The sequence below is a fragment of the Sebastes fasciatus genome, chromosome 20 (genome assembly GCF_043250625.1).
Source record: "Sebastes fasciatus isolate fSebFas1 chromosome 20, fSebFas1.pri, whole genome shotgun sequence".
In the NCBI taxonomy this organism is placed as follows: Eukaryota; Metazoa; Chordata; class Actinopteri; order Perciformes; family Sebastidae; genus Sebastes; species Sebastes fasciatus.
This window is the reverse complement of record NC_133814.1, coordinates 15,427,269-15,448,891: the sequence shown is the minus strand read 5'-3', so window position 1 is coordinate 15,448,891 and position 21,623 is coordinate 15,427,269. Positions and strand designations below refer to the sequence as shown.

Below are 21,623 nucleotides of genomic sequence, written 5' to 3'. Positions count from 1 at the left end.
AAATCTCCCTTTAAGGTACATTTTGAACAGAAAAATGTGCGATTAATCGTGATTAATCATGGACAATCATGCGATTAATCACAATTAATTATTTGAATCGATTGGCAGCCCTAGTTAAAACTAACGGTTGTTTTCGTCATCGCCCAAGGTGACGTCCTCAGCCATCCTGCTTTGTCAGTCCAAAACCCAAATACTCAACGTCTGTTCTAAACTGTAACGGAGATCTGAGGTCTGTTCTTCAATTAAATGTGTGTACAGTCAACATCAATATGATAATTAGGACAGCACCGAGCACAAGTGTCCACACCATAACAGTGTGCAAACATACTATAGTGCACTATTAAAGTTTCAACCCTGAATATTTTCTCTGAGGTCTAAAAAAAAAGAAAGAAGAAAACTATGTATGAAAACAAAACGTGCCAAAAATGTGAAATATGTGTTCTTGCGAGCCAGATGAGACTTTTGAGGTCTGTGCCAGCTGAGGCCGTACAGATAAATTGGTCAGAAAAAAAAAATCCTGAGGGCAGTGAAAGCATCCTGCCTTACCATCCTGTTAATTGGCCGAGTCTGGGGTTGTTTGGGTTGCAACCATTTCACAGTCTGATTGCTGTCAACACAAATGAGCACCTAATATGCTCTGTGATGTATCATGAATGCTGACTCTACTCTCTTGAGTGCTCCTACACAGCCGGGCTGTTTTTTCAGAATAGTGCTCTTACTTCTGCCCAGAGCTTTCTTTACAGTTCAGTAATCCAACCTGCAGTATGTCAAACCTTTTCCCACAGTTTGGCAACTCTTCCTGTGGCCTGTTTCGTGCAACATCCCCAGTTCACAACTATGATTGACAGACTGCAGCATTGTCTACACACTGATAGGCCTCAGCCTCATCTCTGCCCTCTGTCTTATAATGCTTCCATGTTATCAGTCCAGTCACTCTGACCAGTTTGTTATTTATGTGTACCGTCACCCCCTTTTCTCATGCTTTGTGGTGACAGGTGTCAGTGGCTTTGTTAGAAATCCTCCACCAGCTCCTCTGTCTTACTTGTGCTTTGCTCTGGATGGCTGTCATAGTTGGCAGCATTGGTTGGCACTAAGAGAATGTATCTCAGAGCGACAGGGACAGCATCAAATGAATGCGCTGACTTTTTTTATTCACAGTATTTTTTCCAACCGTATAGCTTGTTTATGTAATCGTGTTTGTGAAGGGATCTGCTTTTTATAGCTTCAACCGTCGCAATCTGTTAAAATGAAAGTTGACCAATGGATTTGAGCAGAAAAGTCAACACAGTTTCCTTCTGTCTTTCTATTTAGTCCGATTATATTAGCGCTATAAATAATCATTAGGGAAACTGTAGAGTGACACAATTTAAACAAAAAATATGATCAGGATCACAACGAGCAAAAGCAACTACGTATCTAGGACATTTAAACCATCCAAGCCAATCTTTTTATCACGTGCTGCTGGTGGTCAAAGTGTCCGTCCCGCAGGAGTGCCGATGCAAGCACTGTATGTGTCCATCACCAGCAGACGTTTGTCCTATCAAAGCAAGACACTAATCTCCTGCCTGCTCACTAAATATAAACCCCTGTACAAATGTCAAGATGCCACTGAAAACTATCCAATCAAGATTTGGACCACTGAAGGATGAGCATCGACATCCACCAACACCTGTTAACTGATCTGTAAGAGCCGGGAGACGGCATTCTGCTGAAATGTGTTGGCGTTTTTTTAATCCTCTTATGCTACATGGATCTGTCTAGAGCTGAATCTCTATACTTTACTTTCACAAAGTGTATAAGTAAATATTATCACGATACTTAAGTCACGATATATTATTGCGATTTTAAACATTTTGCAATGTGCTGAGTATTGCGACAATATCAATTCTGATTTGATATCTTTTTTCAACCACAAATGATGCAGTTTGTCAACATCTGTTTTATATAATAATAATAATAAGATACAGTTTTCCCTCTGTTTTCATTCACATATCTTGAGGTCAGAGGTCAAGGGACCCCTTTGAAAATGGCCATGCCAGTTTTTCTTTGCCAAAATTTAGCGCAACTTTGAAGCGTAATTTAGCATTCTTCCCGCCAAGATAACATAACCTGGTTAGTACCAATCAATTCCTTAGGTTTTTCTAGTTTCATATGAGTATGTATCTTCACTCTAGCTTTAAGACTGAGCCCGCTACAACCTGTGAAAGACAGAATAGCAACCGGGCCCACCAGCGAGCAAGGATTTAATAGATTAGATTAGAAATATATAATGAAGGATCTATACTTGTGTATACTTTACTCATACAAGATATATAAACACTGGTGTTTTTTAGGTAATGTCCACCACGGTCGGCTTGTTTTTTACATAACATTTTATCCTCCACACACATCACCAGTAGTGACCTAGTAAGTCAAAAAACATCAATGGCATCTTTGAAAGTGATTGCAGATTATTGGTCCCAGCTAGTGTACACCCAAACCCATAATGTGAACACGGCACAGCAGTGCTTGACCTTTTCTTCTGCTGGAATGAAAATAGTAAACATGACAAGTTCAGGTTTTGACAGAAGTTCCCATTTCTTACTAAAACACCCACCCGTCTGACAAGAATAAAGACTGCAGGCTGGTTGGGGGTGTCACAGCAGTGCAGACTTCGTCATGTCGAAGTCAAAAGGCCACATTAACTAAGATCAACATCACTTTTGACAACATATTTACGAGCGCTTTATTTTTTGAATGGGACTTTTTCTTCCATGAGAATGGTTGGTTTTGGTCTGGAGGCACAAAGGGAAGATCAGTGAGCTGCCACTTTATGTTGCATTGAGGATGGTAATGTCAGCTGCTGTTGTGGTATAACTGGATTAAGGTACGCTGCACAATTTGTCATTTCTTAAGCCCTGCTTTCTCCCCATCTGTCAATAGGGACAATGTGAGATTGCCATTTTCAGCCTGAGCATTAACCTCAATAATGTGGCGTTCACATTATTTCTTCACATTATTGTAATATAATAATAATTAGGGCTGTCAATCAATTCAATCGCAAATGAATCACATATTTTTATCTGTTCAAAATGTACCTTAAAGGGAGATTTGTCAATTATTTAATACTCTTATCAACATGGGAGTGGGCAAATATGCTTGCACAACAGCTGCTTTGAAAATGGCCATGCCAGTTTTTCCTTGCCAAAATGTAGCGTAAGTTTGGAGCGTTATATAACCTTCTTCAGGACAAACAGGCATGACATGGTACCAATAGATCCCTTAAGTTTTCTAGTTTCATATTATTAATTATTTGCAGCCATACATTATAATGTATAGCTGTTACAACACAATGAAGATGATATGGCAACACAGTCAACTCACCCGCTCTGATGAGTCTAGCGTGACATAAATGGCATCATAATTCTTTCTTGTGTGAATATAATTGCTTGAATCACAATGTGAAAATTATAGATTACACAGCACATCGGTGTACCATCTGATTTTTCCCTTTACTATGATGAAGCTTTTTTTCCTTTTTACGTGGTCATGATTTAAGGTGACTGTGAATGTCTGGAACAATTCGCCGTCATTTCCCTTGCATGGATTCATCCCCAGCCACTCTCCAGTAAAGCCTTGTTTGTTTGCTATTCAAAGCACTTTATCTCATGCTTCAGCTTGGGAGTTTTCTGTTCTAAGCTTTGAGCAACCTGCAGTATCTTCCGCCCCTAATGTGCCAAATTCAACAGCGACTCACACAAAGACTAAAAAACGCTGAAGCATTTCACAGCGCCGAACAAAGCGAGAATTCTCTACCTTTGTTTCCTCAGGAGAAAGTACTTTTTGTGGTAATTTTGAGACAAACATCCCAGTCAGTAAAAATATATTTGCCTGTTGGCATTCATTGAGCGTGACACATCAAGCGGAGGCAACGTTGTTTGTGTGGAGGAATGAGGGGACACTGTATTGTATTCATCCCCAAATGGCTCTGAGCGAAACTTCTTTGATTAATATGTCTGTTAGGGGAATGCACCGGAGAGAACCACTTTCTGAAAACACAACCATCATTCACGCACAACATCTTTGGCCGTCAGCTTTAATGTTTTCATACGTCCTTTTGATGGAGGCCATGTAGGAGAATGGAGAAGAATATGCTTTACAGGGATTTTAACAGCTCCTATAGTATGTGAAATCATCACCATTAATCACTTCATGCTCACGCTCGTGCTGATGACTTGCATTAAAAATCAAATCCCTATTCTGAAGCCATCCAATTAATATTATCACTGTATATATGGTGGAATTATTAAGTGTAGGAAAAAGCAGACTATATTGAGTTTGTGTGTGTGCCTGCAGTCGTGCATCACTCCCGTTGGTTACCTACAGTCACCACACGTTCCTCTGCTTAACACACATCTCTCTCTTACTCCCACACACACACACACACACGCATGCAGATGAACAAAGCAGGTGGTGAGGTGTTAAACAGGCCATGATTTGGCTAGAATTCCATGGCAGACTCTCTCCCTGAAGGCCAAGGGGGAGGGCTAAACAGGATTTTACTGATCCAGCGTCAGAGCCAACGCTGCCAGTCCCGGAGCATTTTCGGTGCCAGTCCGGCATTTCTATTTCACTTGGAGGTACCCCAAAGTATGTGTTTGGCAGCGTTTGCTTCAGGGTACGAGCCTGTAGGTCCATATACAGCTCACGACTTTACCTCAATACCCCTCTTAAACTCACCTCCGACTCCTACTTGTTGGCTAAATCTGTTTCAAATTGTCCCGTTATCACGTTTTCTCTCCTTTTTTGTCGAGTAATACCGATGACAAGCTCGCTCCCGAGAGGAGGCCAAGCCACAACCTTTGCCTTGTTTCTGCATGTGTCTCCATGATTGGATCAAAAGCGGTGTCTTTCTGCTGTGAGTGAGCAGTCTGAAAGGCATGTAATCCTGTTCCCACTGCTCCATTGAGAGCAGAAGGCGTTTTGCGGGTGTGTGGTTTCTACCTATGTTTATTTTTTTGTGGAGCTTTGGGGTTGGTAATGCCAGGGCGAATTTGCTGTGACATTTTTTTTTGGTGTATTTGTGAGGAGAGAGAGAGTAGGAGGAAGCCACCTCCGAGATATGGATGGCTGTATTGAGCGGGACGGGGGTGACAGGGGAAATCTGCCGCCTTGTTTTAAGGGAAAGCAAAACTCATCAGGGCTTTGCTTTGTCCACGAGACGCACAGTTAGTGGGATTTATAATTGGGATTAACCGTTGTCCCCTGGTGTGTGTTTCAAAGCTAGTTATCATTAATGTAATCCAATTAGTACATTCATTGTGTTTACAGATTTGCCTCTAAATGACTCATTGCAGGTGTACTTAATGCAGACTCAATTATTAACCTAAATAAACAGATTCATTTGATACAGTTTATTCCATATGCCTGGCCCAGATTAGTGTTTTATTAATTGTTTATCTGTATGTATCAAGCTCTTTTTTATTATTTCTTTGGAAAATATATTACATTGCATGTATCTATTAATTAATTAAAAGTAATCGCACATGTCAATGTGCAGTCGAGTTCATAAATTAACATGTAAACCATTCACCAACTGATTGCCACTGTTATAACTTCTTTATGAAGAGAGATCTATAGATGAGCTCAAGGACGCAGAGGTTTTGTGTGGCTAATTTGCAGAAGCCTGTCGCTGGTTGCACAAGACTACAGTGGAGCTGTTATGTGTAATCATGCTTTGACAACGCACATCACTCAAGTTAGAGAGTACAGATGAAAAATAACACTTGTAACACTTATAACACAATAACACCTGCAGATGGCGGATAAGAGAGGAAGGCCTTCACACAGCTGTTATGAACGTGACAGTGTTGGAGGAACGTTTTCATAGTTCTAAGAACTTAGTTCCGGGGAGTCATGCAATTCCTTTGTGTATATTATCTCTGCTTCGTGCTGCCATGAGGTGTTGAAGTAGTAGTTTCTTTTTGTCAAGTTTGTCTGACCTAGCAACAGTAACTAAGGGGGGGCGGGACTTAGGATTTGTCAATTGTACTTTTAAGAAGAACACATCAATATCTCAGTTACTTTGATCAGGATCGTTGGACATTCGGGAATGAGCAGCAGCTTGTCCTCTCAGTCTGTGAAGCTGTAACATCAGCCAACTATAGCTCAGCAGCTCAAGGGACAGTGAGAGCTATAAACAGCTGTTTGTGTGATTTGGGGGATTTTTTGGAGAGGTCTGTAAGAGTGCCCCTCCACCAATTGACCTAATGAAAATATAACAGGACATGTGACTTGTCTAGTGTTCTGTTGACCTGCAGTCGGGCGGCGGGTGGCGGGTGGCACAAAACATGGACTAACTTGACATCAAAATTACAATGCACTGCTGGCCAGTGACACGCCCTCTGAAAAAAACAATCTCTGAAAAATACCACTTTTCCAATGCGCCCACACAAACATAGAGCCTTGTGAATGTGACTCTACGCAGCTGCCTGAAATACACAGCCAAACCTTTCCAAGTCACAGTTTATATGTCAAATACAGTGCGAGGCAGCGCTAGCTAGGACCACATTTCCCTCCGTGAAAATCTGGAGTAGGACTGTGCTTGTTTTTCATATCAATAGAATCATCCGCTGAGATGGTGTAGGGGCTAATCACATCTTCCCTCCGGTAAGCCTAAATCCTAAACCCCATCCCAGTCAATTTTTACACCGGCTCCCCTAATCCCTTTCCCTTTTGATGTTCCCTGCTGTTTGTTTAAAATCAATAAAATATACAGCAGAAAAAATACCCTCCTCTACCTTCATGTTGGCTACCAAATCAGCAGACCAAAGCCATCAAAAGGAACTATAGCTGCCATCTTACTGATCTCAGGAGTCACAAAAAGAGTAAATTGTATCAGTGGGTGCTAAGACCGGCCCCCCTGCTATGCTCATGCATGCCCTCAGTAGCTCCATATGCCAAGTGAGCTGCCAAGGGAGCGGACAGGCAAGCTCAGTGACTGCCAATCTGCAGATGCAGGAGCCGTCCGCTCATGCATATTAAACCCACACCACCTGCTCGTCGTACATCACACCCTGCATTCTTGGTCCCAGGAATTTTAATCGACTGCGCTGACAGGAAGCCGCTCTCTTGTCCGCGTAGGTGAATCGCTCAGCTCCTCTCCTCTTACTCCCGTTAAAGCCGGGATGGGGGGACGCATGTTGATGTTGCATTTCGGCAACATCCCCGGAGTTCCCTGGAGGAAGATGGAGAGTGGCAGGGAAAGATCGGAATGTGGCGATGAGGCAGATGGGGGAGGTGGGAAAAAAAGACCGCTGCGCCTTTAAAATGCGAAGATCTCCAATGGCGTTCGGTTGTTTGTCTTGTCAACGCTCCCACGCTGTCATATACAATCCCTCCTCTCCTGTTGTCCTCTCAGGTGTGAATAATTGCCTGCATCTTGTTGGATTAACCAAAGAGAGAGAGACAGAGGCTGAAAGAAAAAAACTGCATCAATAACTCGTGATCAAAATGACTTCTCAATCTGGTTTACACAGAACGGTCGAGGCAAAATCAGGCTGCCCAACTTTTCCTTTTCTGCATTTCTTCCCCCTCTTTTCATTACTATTTCATCTGTTTGCATGTGCAAAAAACGCATCTAGAGACGAGTGCTGCATAAAACAGTATTTTGAGTCATTTCCAATTCAAATATGTTTGTCGGGCATAAAGAGGGAGCATGGCGAACACCCATGGCAGGAAAATAAAAAAACTGTTTTTTCTCGGCAAAGTATTTTAACACAGCTGCGCTGCGATCATAGCGTTGATAACACCGCATCTCAAGTCATCAGCATGAAGAAATCAGCGTTTTTTTTAAGCGTCAACCGTCATGTCACTGAAGATGTTACAGCAAGTAAATGAAGACACCTCTCAGTCTCTCTGCCAGTTTCTGCTGGCACAGCATGATCCTCTTGAACCCCCCAGGATTACATTTTTATGCCATCTTTTAAGTCTTAAATAAACTAAAAAAAGAAGGGCAGATGGGGGAAGGCACTGCCAAAGACAGGACCAAGTGTGGCAACAGTTAGATGCACAGTAATAGGCGAAGCCAAATATGCCACGTTTTTACAAAGGGGTTTCTTTAGCGTTGTTAATAAATTGTTATGAAGAACAAAAGACTTTTCATGAAAATGAATACGCTATCTTGATGAATACACGCTGTGCATGCACTCGCAGCTGCACACGCTCCGATTACAGATCATAATCTGTGAATTAATGTTTTATGAAAATAAATAAAGCTAATTATGTTGGATTTAATAATGGGTAATATAGTTGAATTTGTATTAGTCACTCAAGAATAGATTACATGTTCAGGGCTTCCTTTTTTTTCTCTCAATCCAGGTAATATCCAAGCATATTTGTGGATGGATATCTTGGGTTCTGTCAAAAACGTCTAAATCCATCAGGCCTCGTGCACACTGCATGTCATTTGTAAGTCTGTCTCTAGTCTCCATGAGTGCTCTTCACTACTTTCATGCCTTCTTGCACATTTGTGTGCGTGCGTGCGTTGTTTGTTTTTCATTAGTTTCGCAGCCTCTTTCATGGGGGTCCCATTTGTAAACAGTGATGCATTATTAATTGCTTAGCCCTTCCTCTAGCAACACCACAGGTATGTATATTTCAGCAAAAAACTCTAGCAAGCTTTAATTTGTGTCTCATTTCTTGCGTGTCCTGTCCTGGAATTGAAATCTATATTTAATGTCATTGCCGTGGCAAAAGCACTAAAGCGACCTCCCTCATTAAATATACATCTGACAGATTTCAAATGTATTTCTCCAGTTGCTGGTTATTCTGTTATTTGCTCTGTAAGTAATGGGGATAATGGCATCAAAGTACATCGCCCGCTTTTGAATATGAGGTAGAGGCACTGGATGTATGTTCATGGCTGCACTGACGTCTACATCACAGCGGTTTTGCTAATGTGAAGCACACATTAGAAGACAAACAGACAAAAAACTTTGGAATAATAGGCACCACATACAGTACAGTGTTTTCTGTCATTTCTGAGATCATAAGCAGCAACATAATTTTGTCCCTCCTGGTGGCATATTATGATAATTACACCACAAATTGCAATCAATGAATCAGGATAAATTACCTGTCTAGTCCCATAATACTGAATATGGGTTGCGAAGACAAATTAGCAGGGGAGAAATTGCTTCTAATAATATTGCTCTGTGTTTGAGCATTCTTGTAAACCTCATTACGGATTCCAGCCTTTTAACAGGAAGTCAATAACATCTGACAGATTAAATTTTGACCTTGACAGCCGCGGAAACTGTTTCAGGAGGGTCTGCAAGTTGAGAGAAGTTGAGTCACTGCTGCCTCTTGTCACACAGTGCCTCTGTTATGTTGTTGGTTGGCATTGTGGCTATGTTACCACGACTGAGTCAGAGAAATGTGCTACTGAGGAGGCAAATTATCTCCGAAAGCCCTCAAGGCACCTTCAGAAAAACACATAGCTCTCGGTACTGATAATAATCTGACAATATGAGTCATGATAATTTCAGAGAAATTCAATAAATCTCACGCACCCCCTCTGTTTTCCTGGTATTTTTTTAAAGGTGCTTTTGTACTACTTAATTTCTAGCTTTAATAGCTAGGTCCAAGGTCTGTCACGCAGCATAGCATTACTCACAGCTATACAATAAGAGGGGTAATCAAACAATAAAGTACATGATGGTCTTGAATAGATGATGCTCAGTTCCAATGCGATTTCAGTGTTCTTTACAAAGCTTTAAGGTAATTTCTTCCTGCTGTAGAAGACTGATGCACAGAATTTCTGTGTTTTTCTCTTTGAATACTTCACTCACAAAATTACCATTTGTATATCAAGTACTCACCCCGTGTTACCTTGGATTCTTGAAGAAAACGTTGTTTTTCTCCCATGCTTCCAGGATGGACAAAGAATCAAAAACTTTGAGAAAAAGTCTTGATGAATTGATGTAAATGGGGGACCGCGTTTAACAACAATAAAACTATATCAAAACATCCGTTACACAACTCGTGCAGTGTAATCCAAGTCTCATTTATCCAGTCGTAGGCTCACTACATACTACCCAAACACATGCATCTCTGCTAAAACCTTTCTATTTGCAGTAAAACACCTCTACCTCACGCTTGCGCAGGCGTGCTACTCGTCCGAAGTGTTTTAAATTGTACGGTTTTAGTGAAGATGCATGTGTTTGGGAAGTACTGAGCATGCGACTGCCCCATTTTAGTTCAATTCATCAAGAATCTCTCTGTTTTTTTGATTGTCTGTTCACTGTGGAGGCAATGCGAGAAAAACAAAGTTTTCCTCAAGAATTCAAGGTAACACGGTAGGACTGCACGATTATGGCCACAATGATAATTACAATTATTTTGATCAATATTGAGATCACGATTATTTATCATAATTATTCATAGATTTTAGGGACAAAATACTTTTTATTGCAATTTCACATTTAAATAAAGAGTGTGCTGCTTTCACTTCCATGTAGTGGTACATTCTAACCATCAACAACTGTCTTTGTTATTGCCATCTGTGCTGTTTTTTTGCGTAAAAACACATCATTCAAATAATAAGGAAATAAATGATTGTATTTTATTATTTCATTTTATTTAAATATTCGCTTTGATTAAAATAATCTTGGCATTAGTGGTTTTAATGATTTATTATAAGCTTCTTAGAGCTATGTGGTAGGAAGTTAAACAGGTTTTTCTCACTAATATCTATTTTATATTCCTGTCAAAACATCTCCTTCAAACAAGTGGATTTATATATTTATAATTTACCATCTCCTGATACTCATTTGTACTGAGCAGAGCTTGAACGCATCATAATGTAACTCAATTGGACCTCCATTAACGGAGCTGCCCAGCTCCGTGCTGTCGGCAGATGAGCCGGTCAATGTGATTATGTGTCAATATCGCAGTCGATCATATTAGTTTAATTGTTGGAAGCCATAATCATGATTGCGATTAATATTCGGTTAATTGTGCAGCCCTATAACACGGGTTGAGTAACGGATATACATATACTGTATATATATATTTTGGGGGAAGTATTGCTTTGAGGAAAAGTTCCACCGAAAATGACATACTCTCTGCTATATGTGAATCCCAGCTCCCCCGATGCTTGCACAGCCTCTTCTATTGGATATGCAGGTTGTATCTGACAGTGCAGACACATTGCACATCCAACAGAGGTACTGTATATTCCACTTCAGCCAAGAAGCAAGCTGAGGCTTCTGGTATAGAGCAGTACAGGTGATTTGGACTTCCAGTGCAGTCTCTTGGCTGCAAAACACTAGCACTATGTTGCGTGGGTTGTGGAGAGACATTCCATGGCCACTTTATGATCTGTTTGGGAGAAGGTGGGGTTTTGGAAATGCAGAGGATTACTTGTTGTGTGTACGGTGGTCATCCAAACTTTAATCAAGATTCAGCTGACACGGGGGTAAGGAGTTAATGTAGATAATTAAAACTTTTCATTAGGGGGGTGAAGTGTTCCCTTAAGGTTCAATGCATGTTTGATGTCTTCTGGGGGTCTACTTTATTAACCTGCTGCCTTGGGCCTGTCACTGTGAACACATTCAGAAACCCTTTTTAGTCTGTCTAATAATGGTGCTGTTAGATAATGACTAGACTCCAAGGTCTCTTTGTGACCGAGAAGAAAAACAGTACTTTGAACTCCTCAATGCACCTTGAAATGACTTATGGAGCTAAAATGTCTATATTCCACTTCCTTTGCCAAACATAAAAAAATGTCTGCAATTGCTTACCCATAAGTCAGACCGTTAATGTACAGTATACTGTATATGTCACAGCTTGGTGCTTTAAGGTTGGACTAGAGTAAAGAACAACTGGAGTACCTGTGACAAATGTCCCACCAAATACCTATCAATGGGTTGTCATGGCGACCAAGGCCGAGTGCTCTTTAACCCTGCTTACAGGCAGCGACTGCCACCTTTAACCAACTGTCCCACAGGTCGACTACTATTTGTTTGTGTCATGTCGGGGATAAAAGGTCTCCCGAGGTTTGTCGTCTTGATGATCATGCAAAATGTACAGTGCTGTTCAATATGGATGTGCATGTTTCTGTGTATGTGTGTGACATCTGACACATCACAGGGCTATGCCAATGTATGTTTATACATATATTGACAATGGTTATTGTAAGTATTGGATATTCAAGGCTAAAATACGTCGTTACAGTCCTTCCTATTCCCCCCTCTGCTGTATATATTGTCTATAGCTTTATTCTTCAAGGTCCTTCATTCATTCCCAGTAGCTCATTGTATTTTTTCTTTCAGTTTATATATTCATGTATGCTGTTCATGCCATTGTTGGTTTGTGTGAAGCTATAACAAGCAGTATAACACATATAGTATGTTTTGCCAGGTGTTGAGCCATAGTTGGAATAAATTACTATCATGAGAGTTAAAAAAGAAAAAAGAAAAAGCTAGCTTCGTGTCTCACAGTGCTTGGCAGCAGTTTATTTACATAGGGAAAACATGATATCACCAAGATTCACATATGGTGTGAAAAGGCAGGTGTGCTCTAAAACTGTATCAACAGGTATCAGTGTATATAAATATGTTTTGGGCGAAACATGGTGCGCCGAAACTGATCATTTATCCTCCTCTCTTTAATAAGGTCCAGTAATTAATTCCCCCCATTCCTCCTGCAGCAGTTAAAATGCCGCTTCAGATAAGAAACCATTGTGACAGATGGCATTGTCAGGGCCAATGTGTTATCCATACCTACTGCATTTTATATTTCTCTGAATATGGTTCTGTCCAAAAGGCAGCGGTGCATGGTGGGTAAGCAATCAGCAGGCTCTCTCAGGACTTTCCCTTTACGTAGTAAGGCCCTCTTTGATGTGTGCTGCAGTAAACACAGGCAGTTCTCTGCCGACCACAGTCTCCTGGGGGATAAGGCTCAGCACAAGAACACTAATGAGCACATTAGAAGGAAGCCATAGAAGGAAAATGCTACAGTTGTAAATGGAATTGTCTCCTGTGTTGTCTGTGCCAATGATGCACTGTCTACAGTAAGTGTATGTGTGCAGAGTATATACAGAATATGGAGGCCCCCATAGGACAATTACATAAAACCTTTTTGGTGACAATTATTTTCCAACTTCATGATTTGGATTTGAGTTGACGTCATGGAACCACTGTTTTCAGCAGCACTATAATTAGCAGTTGATGTATAATCAAGCAGTGGAGCTAAAAAGTAAAAGTGGGACTGTGAAACTGAGGTGACATTTGCCACTTACAATAGCAGTAACAAACTATTACATATGGATAGTTTGCCATTTATTCCATTTAAAACAATCACAGGTCATAAAGAAGTGATGCATAACAATAATATCTGCCTGAAAACAGTGTTACAGTGTTGCTCTTCCATGGCTATGTCAAGGCATGTGTGTTGGTTAAAATTGACTAGTGCAGTGCCCGTTCAAAATTTGCCTGTTCGGAACGGGCCAATTGCTTGGCTTCTGGTATTGCTGATTGCTGCTCATCCAAACAACTTCACAATCGACGGTGTGTACATAATGCACTACTAATAAATCAGCCCTGTCTCCTAAAAATGACCTTCCCATACAATGGAACTGCTTTGTGAATTACATTTCTCAAGGGAAACATATTTTGACGCGGAGTCCGTTTGTTTTTGACGTATCACAAATACGTTTGTAATGATAGTCTGCGGAAGTCTGCATAAGGAGGAGGTCGGGGTGGTGGATGGGTCAAACAAACACAGGACTTTCCGCTGTTCGTGACCCATGTGAAACTAAAAGTCAATGTTCACTTATTTTAATTTACGTTTGTAGCGTATTAACGTAACAAACGTTGTCATTTTAAGTCAAACCAAGATGTTTATTTCACTAGACCTAACCAAGGTAGTTTTGTTGCTTAAACATAACCAAGTAGTTTTGATGTGTTTTTGTTTTGTTTTGTTTCAATTTCATTGCCATTTTAAGCCAACCCATGTTTTTTATTAAACCTAACCAAGTAGTTTTGTTGCCTAAACATAACAAAGTAGTTTTGTTGCGTTTTTGTCTTGTTTTGTTTCGTTTCAATTTCGTAGTTGTTTTAAGCTAAATCATGATGTTTTTTACTAAACCTAACCAAGTAGTTATGTTGCGTTCTTTTTTTTGTTTCGATTTACAACGTTATCCACGTGTTTAAAACTGCGCCGGTAATCCGGGAGAAAATATGTTAAATATGAAACTTAATTGAGAGTTCAGTTTAGTTGTATGGGAACGTGATTTTTTAGGAGACAGGGTTGTAATAAATATGTCCTGTAGATCTCAAGAGCTCACACTCATTACTACACTTCCTTGGGTCCTCAGCAACACACCCGGCAAGTGTGAAGTCGACTGGATGAACGGTTGTGGAGAAAATCGAAGGACAGACGTACAGACGGAGACTCCTTCCATTTTAGTTTGTTTTATGGATTTATGTCTTGTTAAAATGGTATAAATACTGTATGGTTTAAAGAGGAGTTTGTTACATACCACCAACCAAATGATCAAAGTTTCTAGCAGTAGGCAAACATTGAAAATGTTTCAGTGTTTACCACAAAAAAAAACCTACAGATCCATGCTGAACTGTACAGCTTAATATCTGACTGCAGATGCTGGCCCACTTTTCGTGCACTTTGATTGGCTGTATCTTTATGCATTCATAGAGAAGAACATGTAGTGCTGTAACTTTTTCCTAAATATAAAAAAAATAAACTTTGCTTTTGTCGTCACCTTAATGTTACAATAACAGATCTGCATGAAGTGATGTTCCCCCCATTAGTAACAGTAATTTGTACATATGAAAGTGAAATAAATCCTATATTTAGTTTAAGATATCGATTGTGAGCGATTGAGTAGTAGTGACTGGGAAGGAGTACTAGCCTCAGTATTCCTCTCAGATAACTCTGATCTCTCAAGCATCATCCCGAGTCTGTGATCCCCAGCCAGTTGATTCCTTGAAAGTTACCAAGGGAATCGGCAATCTGGATTGCCTTTGTGCAGCGGAGAGAGTGAGAGACGTGAAAATGATTTCAAAGACCCCGAGATGAATCACGCTCAAACTGCAGCTGCCATTTATTAGCACATTTTCCAACCATGTTTGTTTTTTATTTTCACAGTTACCTAAGAGTTTTGTAGTTAGCTAGAGGCTTGCATTGCGAGAGGTTTTACTCTGCAAAAAAGGCTTCATTAAAAGTGTTGATAAATGAACCTAATGGCAACTTTTATGTTTGTCATAATTAGTCCTGACACTACATCTTAATAATACCTAAGAGCAAGGGACACATCATTTATCAGCTATTACCTCAATAATGAAGATGAAGATTTTTTTTTTTTAATAATAGGTGATATGCGGTACTGGTTTGATATTAAAAATGTGTCAAAATCTGTCTTCTGTTAAAAAAAATATATAGCTTTAATTGGTTTGACTGCTTTGATCTACTGCTGGGTTCAAACTGATCTATTCAGGGTCATTCACTTGATAGTCAAGAAATGACAACACAGAAGGTATCACATCAAAACATACGGCACACATTACCACCAGTTTGCTCTGACACGTTCAAGAAGCACTAATTGCTTTTATTAACTGGCTCTATTTCTGACAAGGGGGAATATTTAAAGAACGGAGCATTTTCAACAGGATCCTGCTTGACAGGTGCTCGTTCAAAAAGTGCCCGAGTTGTGCTTGCTGTGTGCTGCAGATTTTTTACCATGTCATGCCTGTCACGGTGATGAAACGGGAACCCATAAGAAATTGACAGCCTGTATTGCTCAAGGCCAAACATATCTGAGGATGGCTTGTTCCTTGATGTGGCCAACAGGGCTAAAAGAGTGGAGGCAATCCTTTAAGACTTACGAGTTCTTTTTTGCAGATTTTTGAGAGGTAATCACTACGGGCTTTTTTGTTTGTAGACCTTACACCTGGTGAGGAAAAAGTAGAGCCTTTATTTTGTAGAATGACAGGTTAGAGACTTAGCACTTTCTTAGCCTGTTTTAATGAAATAGAGAACATGCTGAGCGTGTTTTACAGGTCAAATGATTCATTGGTGCAATGTTAAAAACCACAGGGAATTTCAAAGAGGTAAAGCATGCAATAATATATTTAATTTAAGACCACTCATGTCAGCCTGCCTTTCTCCGGGTGGGAACATTCACTGTCTGGGAAAAAAAGGAAAGCCAATATACAAAAGGTGTGCCGGGGAGGTTTGTGGGCGCTCTGTCCTTCGTGAAAGAAATATATGGACACGTCATACATCATCATCGATTCCCGAAGTGCCGTGTCATAGGTACCACAGTGACCTTGTGTGGTTCACATCCTACCCCTTCTGCACTGTCAACAGCGTGTGACAAATGAAATGATTGCTGCATTTGAACCAGTTTTTTACACAGAAAGGAATATATAGTAATAGTGGATCAACAGAAGCTTTCTTCACCGGTTCTTTGAAATAAGATAAGGTGACAGGTGAAAATATAAAAAGTTTTTGAAACGTTTTAGCACGGATAATATTACTTGCAACGCGGGTACTAAAAGGGTGTTCGGTATCTGCCTGACCTTGGCTTTTCTAATGTAAATACATCAATGGTTAGGCTCACAGCGCAAAGTCAATTCTCTCTTTTGTCACAAAAGCTCTGGCTCATGTGCTCAAACCTCAACTACTGACCTAGAGTTGTCTTTGTATATCAAACGTGCTTTTTTTCCCCCACACGTGGTCACCGCCGCTGTCTGAATAATAGATACAAGGGACTTTAAACGCCATGATAATTATTACCAGGGACATGCGTACCACAGGGGGACGTTGTGTTCTATTTTCTATTATTAAAGTTGCATCTTGGAATAGATAACCTTTTGAACATTACTCTCTGGGAATTTGCCGAATTAATAATACAAGATGTAATCTGTGTCTTTTAAAGCCTAGAAAGTGAGAGAGTCAGCGCGGGTTCAAAACCTACTTTCATATGCATCACACTCTTGGGAATGATGTATAAAAGAACTGATCCAAAAATTATTCTAACTAGCAATCAAAAAGTGAGACGTTCAACAGATGCAGAACGTGAATGTATTGCCTTTCTGGGAACACTTTATAATAACCATAATTTATAAAAGGTAAATTGATAGTAAATTAAACTTTGTTAATAGGTATTTTACTGTTTACAAACAACTAAATGATGGTTAATTTACTAATTATTATTAATGCTATAATTTATGTTATTTTAACAGTTTATTTTTGCACACATAATAACCTTTTATATACTATATATTTAAGTATTTGTTAATTATTAAGATATTTTTTGTAAAACATCTATAAACATTAAATAGCTAGCTATTTGTAACAGTTTGTTGATGGTTAAGAATAGATCTGTAAACTGTCTATAAACAATATTTGGATGGCCGTTATAAAGTTGCAACTGATGATAATGATACTTTGTTAAATGGTTAATAAATACTTTGTAAAGCATCTATAGACATTATTTAGATAGATAGTTAATACTTTGTCAATGGTTAATAATTGGTTTCTGGTCAATGTATCTATGTAATGTTTATAGATGTTTTACAAACCATTTCTTAAAGGTTTACTAATCATTTGGTAATCATTTACACATATTGTATATAAAATGTTATAATGTTTACATCAATAAACTGTTAATAAATACTTTACTAATGTAATCAGAATGTAAACGTTATCATCTCTTATCCACTATGATAGAACATATAATTTATAAACAAATTATTTCACATTACACAAACTAATGATAAAATAACATAATAATTATTATTAAACATTATTAAGTATCATGTCATTGTTTGTTAACAGTAAAATAGTTATTAACTCAGTTTAATTAACTATCAATTTACCATTTATAAATGATTTTTAAAGTGTTACCACCTTTCTTTTCTGTTAAAAACACCCCTCCTATGTAAACATAAAAAAAAAAAAAAAATGCATCTGAAGATATTTTATGAGCCACTACAGTAAGTGGTTTAAATGATAGCTCCCAAAGTTTTTACTGTGACGGAGAAGAGTCTTGGTTGGTCCCAGGAACGCCACATATCTCTTTTTGTGTTCGCTCTGATCTCCCATCATCTCTTGGGCCTTACATGAAGAGCCCCCGGATTTATCGATCAATGGCCGTAAACAAAACATAGATTGAACTGGACACTGGGGGCACAACAAACGGATTACGGACTTTTTATTCCTCCACTCGCGATTGGACACTAGAGCCTTGGCTGAAATAGGCCATTGGCCGGCAGGAGTGCGGCGCACAAAGCAGATTGGGCAACAAAAAAGATGTGTGCAAACTCACATGAAAGGATGGAAATAGGAACAGAATAAGTGCATGTGTGTGCATTTAAACGGTGTGTCTGTGTGTGTGCGCAACATAAATGGATGAAGGCAGAATCCGTTGTGTAATCCAATTGTATTGGCAAGGTATTGAGCGTAATACCAGTCAATCCAATTTTCAATGCTTGGCTACATGATGGAGTCAAAGAGCCTTTGAGTGATCATTTCCATGTTGTTGTATGCATGTGTGTGGTTATGCCAACAACACATGTGTCTACTTGCACGAATATCTGCATACAGATGGTGCTTGCACATGCTAGCTCACAATATTTATACGTCGCTGACAGCTGTGCATATTTCACAGGGTGGAGAACCCTGCATTGCAGTGCTTGTACATGGCAGCCATGCTCTTTGTGCGAGAGCGGCTCAGGGTCAGACCAGAAGAGGAGAATTAAAGCTCCATCGCCGAGCCCATCTCTCTCTGCTCTGCCTCTGTGTAGTGTGTAGCATTTTATCATCTCACTTTCCTTACAGCTGTAATGTATTTCTGTGTTTTCCGACTGTTTTTACTAAAGCTGCAGACCAGGGAACTCACTAAGGAATTGTGGTTAAACTGCTTCATTTGAAACAAACAGCAATAAACAGACACCAGGAGTGCAGTACATATGTTTAATAAAAGCAACAAATATGCCAGAAGCGGTACAATACGAACAATGATAACACTAAAGCGGTTTTATTGCGGTCAATAACGTGCGTTACGCCATCACTTTCCCTGTTGTATCACGGGCAAAGTCGGAGACCTTCAAGCCAAAAATGCAAATTCTGTAGTCAGTAATGAAGAAAGTAATTTGCTAGGGCTATCTTGCCCTTTGCCCAATGAGAAATTAATCAACTTATATAAAGTCTTCTCCTCCAGTCTGAGCAGAGTGGTCATTTCAGTGCAAAAACAGAAGAAAAACTTAACTTTTAGAACCGTACCGGCTTGACACATGCAGATCGAAGAAATTATATAAGTGAGAAGCATTCCTGTGCAAATTAGATGTGATATAAATTGAAAAAATGAGAGAAATTGACTGTCCAATAGTAACTTAACCTGTCCTCTCTGTCTTTTCCTGTCTACAGCAGTGGCCCCCACTCTTCCTAGTCTACGTTCAGAGGTCTTTAAGCCATGTGTGGAAGACAAGGACCTGGCCTTTTGTCTAAACGAGGGAGAGTGTTCCATCATTGAAACCGTGGCCGGGGTTCACAGACACTGCAGGTGAGTGGGATGTGTGTGTGTGTGTGTGTGTGTGTGTGTGTGTGTGTGTGTGCACGCGAGGCATTTGGTTTCTTTCTCAGCATTGGCGTTTCCTCTCTTTGCCCTTCCCCTTCAATCACTAACCTTCGGGGTCATTTTCATTCAAGCCGCTCGGCCTGAGAGACTGTGTTGTTAGAGTGATGAAACACGAGAAAATCGTTGCGCAAAATGCACCTAAAATGCACCAAATTATCTAGAACCACTCGGACTACTAACCGAGGGGATCAGAGATGCTTCTGTCGCAGTAGTTGCAGCTGATTCTCCCGAGCCACACAATCAAAACCACCCAAATTGGAAAGAACCGTTTCCATGCAGATCCAAGTAGGAAGCCCATGGGGAGCGAATTTGATCTAACTGTGTTTTTAATTTGGTCTGACAAAACTTTTAATAGTGATAGCAGTCTTTTTTCTCTGGTATGAAATACATTTTAATGGTAGGTGTAAAGAAGGGACTCTTGCAAGATCCTTCTTTGATCAGACTTAAAAGCAACTGATTTTTTTTTTCCTTCTGATTTCACTCCCATTTCTTTTTTTCCTTTAGTTTCTCTCAGGCAGTCACTCACACCCTGAACGGAATAAACAACGCCTCTAAATATACCCTTAGTTGACTTTGACACAACTCATCATGTGGCAGGCATAACTAAAATGTTGTCAATTACCTAGATTAAATTTATCGAAGGCACAAATCTAATCCTTTCTAATGCCTTTGACAACCTATTTGCCTGCATTAGGAAGCCAATATCGTTTATCTCCCAGCTGGTTGTGTTTCTTCATATTTGTCATAGAGAGCAAGCGAACTTTGTTTATGTAGCACTCAGAACAGACGATACAAAGTGATTTACAGGAAGAATAAAAGAGAAGGAGGAATTTATGCAGACAACAGAAATTAAATGATAATAATCAATCTTTTTGAGCAGCGTAATTCAGTAATATTAGCTTTCATCTCTGTGGTTTTAGCCAATAAAGACTGCAGGTTTGTTTTTACTGCATAAAACACACACATGGAACAGTACACTAGGAAAGCATGCTTATTACTAATGTGCATGTCATTGTGCATTGCAGATTTATGTGCATACAGTTCATTAGTGGGTGCAAGTTATTGCTCCTCCAGCTCCACTATTCTTTGTATGTTCCTGCATGTCTGCTTCCCATCGCGACCTGATGCTCCATCCACTTCAGCTCACTTTGATACATCACTTTAAAAATACATCACTTTAAAAATACATGATAAGATATTTTCTTTGAGGGAAGAGTTGTGCTGAATGGTGCTGAATCGCTCCAGCTCATTAGTACACCTACCTGGAATTAAAGGGCCTAAATCTTCATATTAAAAAAAAAAAAAAAAATGGTGCATTATAAATGACACGAGCATGAGTCAAGCTTCTTAAAAAAGTAAATGCTGAGCAAAAGAAAGTTGAAAATCAGTCGGAAAATGGTGCATTTGATTAAAACTAGGGATGGCTCGATACCACTTTTTCATGTCTGATACCGATACAGATACCGCAACCTTGAGTATTTGTCAAATCCGATACCAATCAGATACAGTCTTTTCCCCTCTCTTAAACAACTAAGTTTATTAAATTCAATAACTTTAGTTATTACACGGTTTTGGTTGAATACTCGATTCTGATTGTTCAATCACAGCGTTCTACTGTCTGTTATTTCTTTATAACAGACCGTTGCTATGTATAACAGACTGTTGCTATGGGCGCAGTTCTGATGTCGACCACTGGTGGACCGTTTTTGTGTCAAATTATTGATTTCTTCAGTAAGTAGCCGTGTTATAAGCGGGATAATGTACAGCTAGCGTGTTATTGTTGTGAAAGAAACCCCTTCAGCGTCGGGTTGTGGCATCACCCTGTCACGATTTCTTTCACAACAATGACCGGCTCTCTGTACATTATCCCTTACTTATTTCGCAGATTAAAATTATTAATACAAAATATAATCAACTAATACATGATGATGTATTATTATAGATTAAACTACCCAGCAGTATATAAAGTAATTAAAAT

At 39.6% G+C, this 21,623-nt stretch overlaps 1 protein-coding gene across 1 annotated transcript in view; it reads left to right on the top strand.

Annotated features, from left to right (window-relative positions):
* The window catches only part of nrg3b (neuregulin 3b), a 223,356-nt gene that overhangs the window by 97,055 nt on the left and 104,678 nt on the right, over positions 1-21,623 (top strand). Inside the window, exon 2 of the mRNA XM_074619002.1 lies at positions 19,435-19,570. Within this exon, the coding sequence (XP_074475103.1) occupies positions 19,435-19,570 (136 nt within the window). The remainder of the gene's footprint in view (positions 1-19,434; positions 19,571-21,623) is intronic.